General features: G+C 47.2%; 1 protein-coding gene across 4 annotated transcripts in view; it reads left to right on the plus strand.

Annotated features, from left to right (window-relative positions):
* Positions 1–7,845, plus strand: part of FLI1 (Fli-1 proto-oncogene, ETS transcription factor) — a 105,545-nt gene extending 97,700 nt beyond the window's left edge. For all 4 annotated transcript variants that reach the window (XM_027655598.1, XM_027655597.1, XM_027655596.1 and 1 more), the window contains 3 exons: positions 2,612–2,674; positions 4,393–4,440; positions 5,408–7,845. In XM_027655598.1, coding sequence (XP_027511399.1) covers positions 2,612–2,674; positions 4,393–4,440; positions 5,408–5,937 — 641 coding nt within the window. In that variant the 3' untranslated portion in view covers positions 5,938–7,845. The remainder of the gene's footprint in view (positions 1–2,611; positions 2,675–4,392; positions 4,441–5,407) is intronic.
* Positions 7,846–10,332: the final 2,487 nt, after the last annotated feature.

Genomic DNA, 10,332 nt, shown 5'->3' on the forward strand with positions numbered 1-10,332 from the left:
AACAGAGATCACTGCTGGGAACAGGGATCCCTTAGGGGACAGGGATCACTGCTGGGAACAGGGATCACTCAGGGGACAGGGATCCCTTTGGGACAGAGTTCCATTCTGGGACAGGAAATCCTTCTGGGATCAGGGATCCCTCATGGGACAGGGAACCCTTCTGGGGACAGGGGATCTCTTCTGTGATCAGGGATCCCTTCTGGGGGGCAGAGCTCCCTTCTGGGACAAGGATCCCTTCTAGGGACAAGGATCCCTTCTTGGAGTGGGATCCCTTCAGGAACAGGGATCCCTTGTATGATCAGGGATCCCTTCTAGGGACAGGGAACCCTTCTGGGATCAGGGACCCCTTCTGGGACAGCGTGGCTGGGGCTGTCCCCTCCCTCTTCCCGGGCTGTCCCATCCCACTCTTTGTCCCCGGCTGAAACCGTAGCGGTTTGTTTTTCAGTCTGATCTATTTGCAGTGGGATTTGTGGTTTCTGCAAAAAGGGAAAAAAACAAATAATTAAACCAAAAATAAAACCGGGCAGATTACACGAGCTCTGTTTCCCCCCACTCCCCTCTCCTCCCTCCTCCTCTTTCTCCCCCTCCCTCCCCTCCCTCCCCTTCCCTCCGTGTTTTCCTTTCCATGCCAATAACCAGAGGGCTGGAATTTCAAAGCTGCAGCGGCTTTCCCAGCGCCGGCAGGAATGTGCAAGTGCCTGGGATGTATCCACAGGGAGCTGTGCAGTCCTGCCGTGCCCTGGGATGTATCCACAGGGAGCTTTGCAGCCTGACGGGCACGGCACGGGCAGAGGGGCACTTGGAATGTCAATTGGGAGGATGCTTTTCCACCTTTTCCCTCTCCTTAAAATAACCTCCTTATTGTGCCTCGAGTCTTCAGCCTCCCTGGATTGAAAATCCCCATTTTTTTTTTATGAAATAACAGAAAAGTTTATTTCATCCTCCTTTTCTGCCCCTGGTCTTCTGAATCTTGGGATAAAAGAAGGTGGATCTGCTTTTGGATGGGATGAGTCACACTCTGAATTCCATTGGGTGCCATGACTGGACTTCAGGCTCAAGAACTTCCCAAACAGTCCCAACTCTATTTACACCCCTATTTACACCCCCTTGTCTTTGTGAGGAGCCCAGGGGAGCACAGGGAATATGGGAGAGACAAAAATACAGACCTACAGGATTCCAAGCCAGCTGGGACCATGATCCCAAGCCAGATTCTTCCAAGTTTTTTCTTCCAAGGAAAAGGTGATTTCAAGCCCTCTGTGCCTGTTGTCTTTCCATCAGTAGATCCGTCCTCTGCAGTCAGGAGAGCAGGACGGGGCAGTAATGTGAGTTCTGGCCTCTCCAAAAGTAAATTGTCCCAGTGGGGATCACAAATTGTGCAATGGAAGATCAAAATGAGGCGGTGGGAGAAGATGGGCATGGATGGCTTGTGTTGGGAGCATCAGAAAGGTGGAAAATTCAGGGACAGTCAGTAAGATAAGAGCTGTAATTATGTTATGGAGAGAAATAGAAACAGACCCCATTATTTTTATCACTGAATCATGTATTAAAGATGAGAGCAGGAACCTCTAATATTTGCAGGACTTGATCAAGGGATCAGGAGCAAATCCTGTGTACAGACCCCATGTTACCACCCACCTGTATTGTGGGGTGATGCTTTTAGGGACAGACATGGACCCTTTGGGGAGATTTGAGAGTTTCTTATAACTTTCCAGAAAACAAAACTCCAGGCAGAGTCCAGCAGGCAGAGAGGGCCCCCCTGCACGAGCTCTGCTCACACTCTGCTCTTGCTCTCGCTGGGTTTAGAGTGTCCTGGAATTCCCAGTCACCAGAAATATCAGTTCCTTGTCCCTAAAAACTGTGTGTTAGCTGCATATCCAGCTGACACAGCCACACTGCCCTGTTTCCACTCCTGTTTCCCTGTGCAGCCCTCCAAGGTGGGCACATTTCCCATTCAACCAGATACTACTGGCCGTAAATAAATGTGGCAGAGCCTGGCTGATAGATCACACTGCCTTCACTTTGCAGCTTTCTGAGCTGTGCAAACCCCAAAGAAACTTCAATTTAGTTTTTTCTATAAACCCCAATTTTTTTGGCCTAAAAATCTCGCTTAAAAAAAAAAGAACTTGCGCTTGCAAAAAATGTGGAAATATGTTCCAACGTGGAAGGAGGTCAGAATTTACATATTTCAAAAAATCCAATTTTCTACTCACAACATGGGTGCAAACTAGAGAACGGAATTTAAAAGAATGGAAGTTAAGCTGCAATGACAGAAAGTTACTAAAGTATCTATGTAGTATTTTCCTTGTCTCGCTGCATCTTTAGGATATTAAGAAACATCAATAATAATAATAAATTATACATATATAAATATCTATAATAATAATATTTTTCTTGCCTCATCTGCGTATTTTCACTTTACAGTGAAATTTTTAATTTCTAGTGAAATCTCTGAACTTTATAGTGCAATTTCAAAAATATCAGCCCTCAGGCTTAGGAAACTTTTCCCTCCCAGCCAGTTTATTCCTGTTTGATGTGTCCTATACTTGCCTGTCCTCTGTCCATTCCTCCCCTTCTGTCCTGGTACAAACAAGCTCTTTCCCTGTCTCCCCAGGCCCTCCTGTCGCAGGGACACAAAATGTGAACAAGACAACGGAGCAGCAGCGGCCCCAGCCAGGTGAGTGTTGGCTTTGTCCCTCTGGAGCACCTGGAGTGGTCCCACACTGGGGGGATAAATGTGTCAGAGGCAGAACCAGCTGTGGGTTTGGACACTAAAATATAAGAAGGATCTAAAGCTCCAAGAGAGGGTCCAAGGGAGGCAATGAAGGTGGGGAAGGGCCTTGATTTGAAGCCGTGAGAGGACACTGAGGGCACTTGGTGTGTTCAGCTGGAGCAGAGGAGACTGAGGGGAGACCTCAGTGCAGTTCCAACTGCCTGGGCAGGGGCAGAGGAGGGGCAGGGACTGAGCTCTGCTCTGGGGGGACCAGGGACAGCACCCAGGGAATGGCTGGAGCTGTGTCAGGGCAGGCTCAGGTTGGACCTCAGGCAAAGGTTCTTCCCCCAGAGGCTGGTTGGGCACTGCCCAGGCTCCCCAGGGCAGTGGGCACAGCCCCAAGGCTGCCAGAGCTCCAGGAGGGTTTGGATGATCCTCTGGGGCACAGGGGGTGACTCCTGGGGCTGGGCCTGTGCAGGGCTGAGGGTTGGACTGGATGGTCCTTGTGGGTCCCTTCCAATATTCTGTGACTCTGTGCCAAGCTGGCAGAGCCTCCCAGGGAGGTCTCAAGGCAGTGACTCCACAGGGTCAGTGACTGTTCCAAAAGGGTTTCTGGTTTGCTGCTCTGTCCTTCCACATGCCAAAGGAACATCCCTGTGCCACCCCAGTCACTGTGGCTCCTTGCCTTGGCTCATCCCCTCTGGCTCATCCCAAGGCTGTGGAGCAGGTGTGGGGCTGTGCCAGCCCATCCCCTCCTCACCTCGGGCACAGCCGTGCCCGTGGAAGTGTCTCCAGACAGACCCACTGGGGCTTCCCTGCTCCCAAACCACCCCGACCCAAAGGAGATGAGCAGACCCCGCTGGGCAGTGAGCACTGGAGTCCCTGCTGCTCCCCCAGGGCCCTTTGAAAGGCTCAGCACCCCCTGCCCTGCCCTGCCCTGCCCTGCACAGCTGCTTTCCATCCCCCTGCTTTATTTCAGGGGGTTGGTGCTTTTGGCATCGATTCAATCCACCAGCAAACACTTCAGACCCAAATCACCAAAACCAGAGACAGGCAAAGGAGAAGTGCAGAGATTAGGGCTGAGGAGGCCCCACGAAAAGGGAAGGAATTTACTCCTAATAAATACTTTGTGGGGTTTTCAAGAAACACTCAGCCTCGCTGGAGCCAGGGACAAACTCCTGGTACTCTCATTTGTCCAATGCTCTGTTTGCTTCAGAAGGGGAGACTTGGGGGAATATTCCATGGGCTTCAGAGGGCAGCAAGCTCAGCTGCTAACAAGTGAATCTGAGAATCTCATCTGCTGTCCAGCTCTTTTTATTAGGAGAAATATATTTAACCCTGATTTGTTATTTTCTACTATCCCACAGTGGTTTTTCCCATGTTTCATGTTTTCTAGCTGACACATCAGTGTAGGGTATGTCCAAAGGGATTACAGACTGGGAAAGCAGGCTGAGACCAGTGCCACAAACACTGTGCCATTTTGGATTCCAGAAATGGTTGGTGGTTGTTTGCTAAGAAAGAAAGAAAGAAGGAGCACATTGGGTCTGTTCCAGGCCCTGGGAGAAGGGGCAGAAAGAGTCAAGAAAGAAAATGAAAATTTGGGTTCTGGAATAAACATAACGAACTGTTGTTTCTTTTTGGTGAAACGTTTTTTAAAGTAAGTTTGCTGGGTGTTTTTTTAGATCCCTATCAAGTCCTGGGGCCCACCAGCAGCCGTCTTGCCAATCCAGGTGAGTTCATTTTACCTTTCAGACCCTCATCATCAAAGGGGGCAGATTTCCTGCTGACCTGCTGCTCCAGGATGGATGAGCAGCTGCTGTCCCTCTAGTCGGGGTGAGCTGTGAGAGCCACTGAGCTCAGTAACTGTGCCCCCACAAGGGTTTTTGCAAAAACTCTTACAGAAAAGTGAGGGAAGTGGTGCAACATCATCTTTGTCAGGACAAAATCACCATCCTGAATGTTCTTACCCAAACCCAGCATTCCTTAATAACTTAACTTTTATAGGGGAATTAAGTGCTGGTCTCTCAGATTTGCAGTACAGGTTAATTTCTCACTGTCTGCTGTGGATGAAATGAATGAAGGCACAAAATATCTCTGAAATTGCCTGTATAATAACTGTTATCTGCAGGAAATAATCCTTGAGTTTGGGGAATGAGACCTGGAGTAAATCTTGTTTGAACTGACCAAACTGAAACACATGGAATGTTTGTAAGAAAACATCCTCAAAATGCTCTTAACTTGTATAACCACAGTGAGAAAAACCAGGGGACCTCTACTCTAGGGCAGAAATAATCTCATGTAACTCAGGTCACCAACTGGAAAGGAAATTGGAGGTATCCAAAACAATATCCATGGCAAACAGGGAGCAGTGCAGAGCTGAAATATCCCTGTTAACCTGCCAGTGAAAAGCTCTGCAGCGCAGTGTGCTCGGCAAAAACCCTGTTTATGAACAGCCCAAAGATTTTAAGGCCAAAGGCGCCCATTATGAAATCTAATCTGACCTCAAACCCGGGAGCAGAACAAAGGGTTGACTAAGTTGTTTGCTGGGAACAGTTTATCCATTGCTACGCAAGCCCTTCCAGGGCTGGAGGAGCCGTTCCCAGCAAAGGTCGAGATAGTCCTTCTGTTTCCTGCCTTTGTCCGCGCCGGGGGCAGGAAGCAGTGGCTCATTTCCTCTCCCCCCTGGCTGTGTCACAGGGAGCGGGCAGATCCAGCTGTGGCAGTTCCTCCTGGAGCTGCTGTCGGACAGTTCCAACGCCAGCTGCATCACGTGGGAGGGCACCAACGGGGAGTTCAAGATGACGGACCCTGACGAGGTGGCGCGGCGCTGGGGCGAGCGCAAGAGCAAACCCAACATGAACTACGACAAGCTGAGCCGCGCCCTGCGATACTACTACGACAAGAACATTATGACCAAGGTGCACGGCAAGAGGTATGCCTACAAATTTGACTTTCACGGCATCGCCCAGGCCCTGCAGCCTCACCCCACTGAGTCCTCCATGTACAAGTACCCGTCGGATTTGTCCTACATGCCATCGTACCACGCCCACCAGCAGAAGGTGAACTTTGTGCCCCCGCACCCTTCTTCCATGCCTGTCACGTCATCCAGTTTCTTTGGAGCGGCCTCACCCTATTGGACCTCCCCTGCAGGAAGCATTTACCCGAACCCCAACGTGCCCCGCCACCCCAATGCCCACGTCACACCTCACCTGGGCAGCTACTACTAAGTGCTCTCAGCTCCACGGGGCCTTCACGAGTCTGGTTGGACTTTTTCTTTACTTCTGGGATTTTTATGGGTATTTTGGGGGACCCTCAATGGATAATTGTGGCCTTTCTGGGGAAGAATTAAAACTGGATATTGGTTATTTCTGGACCAAAACTTTTACTTTTGTAACTTTGCCTCTTGTGTCTTGAACTGAGAGAGATGGAGAGATGGAGAGATGCTTCTGTGGGCCAGTACTCTGCATTTCCTTGGGGTTTGATGCTTGTGTCCTCTGTAGGAAGTGATGATGAAGATTGTTCACCGTTACCTGGAGTGATTCTTAGAAAAATTTTCAAGGATTCAAAGGCTTTTGACAAGACATAGATCCACCAGTGGGTCGTAGGAAAGGATGACTACCTGGGGTTTTCTCTCACTGTGGAGCACGTAGGCAATTTGACTGTTAAGTGGAGGACACTGGGCTGCAGGGGACCACAACTGGAATCTTAGCTTTAAGGCAGATGAGGATTTTTTTTCACCCAACTGGAAATTAAATATATATATATATATTCATATATATATATGTACATGTATATTTTAAGAAGTAAAGGGCATTGAAGGAACTTTTCTAGAGTGTACAACTCCACTAGAATGTGTCTTAACTCCAGAAACATCAGAAACCAGAACAAAACGTGACGTGGTGTCAAGCACAGACATTCCTTGAAAGCAGAATGAAGTGAAATAAATGACAGCAGGTCCCCGGGCGGTGCCAGAGCCCGAGGGGCCTCTCGATGTAGCGATTCGCGAACGCTGTGCGTTTGTCAGACCATCGTCCAAAGGGTCAACAAATCAAGGCAAATTACTGTATAAATTATGCAGAGTTATTTTTCCCTATATCTCACAGTTTTAAAAGAAAGAGTAAATAAAACGAGTTGACCTCGGTCACAAATGCAGGTTTGTTTTTTTTTACTGCCAGCTCGGTCTGTTTTTGTTTTATTTTTTTAAAATGTAATTTGTACATCTTTTCAATCTGTACATTTGGGCTGTAGCTTTGTACTTTTTGCTAAAAAAAAGAAATAAAAAATAAGACATGAGTAATGTATCTGTTGGAGATAGCCTTGATCCTGCAATTGGATCCATAATTGACTCCAAAGTTGCCAGAAACCTTCCAGATCACCCTGGGTTTGTCTAGAGTAGAGCATTTTCTCATATTAATCTGTTGTAGTTGTCTGCAAATTAACTCCACTTCGCTCACATGTTTGCATTGAAGCTGATTGAAAACATGCACAACATTTTAAAGTGACTATTTAAATATTTTGTGATCGTTTTTCACCAAAATCTTTAACTTTGGGAAGATCTTAACCACTCCATCGATAAAATTATCAACCACCTCCTTTGATGCCTTCCTTGAAATCTGAAACATTCCCAAGTTGTCAGCCATCTCTAGTTTTGCACATGTTAATTTGATGGTTTGGTGCCATAAACAGAGGGTGAACCACAAATATTTGGGTTTTAGAACAGATGTCTGGGGGGTGAGATTTACATGTAGAACCCATTAAATGACTTGTATTAACTGGCAACCAATTAACAGGATCACAACTATCTAATCTAGTCTAGACACAACCTCTGGGGCTCTGTGTGGGGGCAAGGTCTGGTCCATGTGCATCCGATTGCAGGAGAGTCTGAACCCAGAGCTCTGGAGTCTGCTCAGAACTTTAAACAGAAGCACTGATGCCATTATTTAACAAAGTGGAAAAAGAAGATCAAGCTAATCCCTTTAGGTCTTAGTGCTCTTGGGGTGTTTATAAGTAACATTACTGCAATAATCGCAAAATTGAAGTATTTGAAGAAATTACCCATGGAAATGGGGCTTTTGCTACTATATATATGCAATGTACTTTTTTGGATATTAAAATATATATAATTTTGCAAGCTATCTTGGTGTTGGTTTTTTTTTAAAATGTATTAATGTTACAATGAAACAGTTGTATGAAGAAGATGATGTAAAAAAAAAACATGACAAAATAAATAGTGGTTTTCTTCTCTAAGGCATCACATTGTCCCACTCTCTCCCTCCCCTCTGATACCTGCAGATGAAGCATGAACTTGATATTGAATTTAACTAAAAAAAAACAAAGCAGCTGCACAGCAGTGGCAATCAATCCTTATCACTAAAAAGTGTATTTACAGTATTAGTTGTATATTATCATAGTATCACTTACAGTATTTATAGTGTAAGTGTTGACAACTTATTCCAGAAAACCTGTCTGTGGAGCCAGTGTTGATTGGACCTAATTTAGTTATTGAGGTGTCTAAAACCCAGGCTCCAGCTTTTGTCCACGGAGAGAGAAGGTGGAAGAGCAGCCCAGGCTCAGGGCAGTGTTTGGCAGGAGGATGTGGCAGAGCAGGAGCAGCCCCTGTTCCCGTGTCCCAGGGGTGGGATCCCGGTGCCAGGACGTGCTCCCACCGCTGGCTGGTGGCTCCTGGGTGCTCCAGGCTCCGACAGGAACACCTGTGTGTGACCATTCTGCTGCCTGCTCATGCTTCCCACCTCTCCCCAAGCCCCAGGGAAAGCCAAAGCATTCCTGAGGTGGAGGCTGCAAAAACAAGCACTGCCAAGGAATCTTCTGGTTGTGGATAAAGGTCAGGCCCAGGCACTTCCTGCAGCCCTGCAGACACACGGGGGGCCTGAGAGATATCAGGATCTCGCTGCAGGTTTGATAAACCCTCAGGAACCCGGGGCTGCACGAGCTCAGCATTTCCTTCCTCCAGCAGCCCTTTGTTGCTGAGCCCTGTGCAGTGACGTGATCAGCTCTGAAAAAGAGCAACTCCAACCAGCACAGAGCTGCTCCCTCGCTGCAGTCGAGCCCCGTTGCTCAACTGAGTCACAAGAGTGAGTGGTTTGGTGCTTATCTCCATTGTTTTTCACTTCTGCACTATCAAGATTAACTCTGGCTGCACATCACCAGTGTTTTATTTTAATGCTTGTGCCTGCCCTCCTGCCAGTAATAGGAAAATCAGGAGATGAGATTGCACAAAAATGTCTAAAGGCAGAGTCTGGAGGTTATCAGAGTGCAAAGATGGCCTTGATAGTAAAATTTGGCCAGTGGGAACTTTGGTGAAAGAAAAAAGACGCTTGAAAATAACAAACAATATAAGAAGTATCTGTTTCTGGCTCTCAGCATCTTAAAGGAGCCCAGACTGAGGGTGAAGGGGATCAGCAGTATCACAGCTCATGTCCTCTCTGTCTCCTTCACCTTCTCTCCAGGGTACTGTCTGATATTAATCTTTGCTAGTATTTGCTAATACTTAGCTTTAGATATTAATATTTGTTACTATTTGCTAATATTTAGCTGCAGACAGATTCTGCCTCCCACTGCAGGTTGTGTTCCCACAGACATCTCACACCACAGTGCCAACAACCTCGGACCATTGGGGCACTTCCCAGGCACCTTTCACAACATTTCCATAAGATCTTGATAGTTTCCACTCCTCAAGAACAAATAACAACCTAGAGATTGGAATAGGTCATTTGTACCCCCCAAACCAGCCTGACTTTGCCAGGTTGGAGGTTCCAGGGGTGATAACTGGGGGATCTCCCCTCCCACCCCAAGTTTCTGGGGCACACTGAGAGCAAACAAACAAGGAACTGGGCAGCACTAAAGCTACTTTTTACTTTTCCCAGAGGGACAAGGCAGAAGGAGTTCAAGTATTTCAAGCTTAAATCAGAAAGTTTACCAAACAGATGGTTGGGATCACATGGTTGTGAGCTGTGAGTCAACAGGGACAGCAGAAAATCTTCTCTGCATGGAAGTTCAGGATTCAGACCTCACCAGGAAACCCAGCTCCCACTGCAATCAGGGGTGATTTGGCTCTTAATTCCCAGTGATCTGATATTCCCCAGGATTTCTGTCCTATCCCCAAGCTCAAGCACTGAATGGGATCGAGCTTAAACCTGCCAAACTACAATTACCTTGGCATCCCACCTTCTATAAACAGATATTGCAGCTTGTATATCAGGTAGAATCAGTGATGGCTTTACATGCCCAGAGCTGCAGCTCCCTCAGCTGGGATCTGGGTGCTGGTTCCCCTGTTTGAGATGTACCTGCCTCAGTGTGGGGATCAGAAAAGGGAGAACAAGAGGGTTCTTCTACTGCTTCAGTACAGCCAGCAGGTTCAGAACCTGCTTTGAACTGTATCTTGAAGAAGGTTTTATCCCCACTGCTGAGAGTCTGGAGGATGGAGCTCCAGCTTAAGCACTTGGTAGATGCTCTAAACTAGGAGATGATAAATCCTTCTGAAGTCAGGCACCTGAGATCAGTCCCATCCATTCTATTCTATTCTACTCTATCCTATTTTATTCTGTTCTTTTCTGTCCTGTCCTATTCTATTCTATTCTATCCCTATTCCTATTCTATTCTAT

The sequence above is a fragment of the Corapipo altera genome, unplaced genomic scaffold (assembly GCF_003945725.1).
Source record: "Corapipo altera isolate COAL_440 unplaced genomic scaffold, ASM394572v1 71, whole genome shotgun sequence".
NCBI lineage: Eukaryota > Metazoa > Chordata > Aves > Passeriformes > Pipridae > Corapipo > Corapipo altera.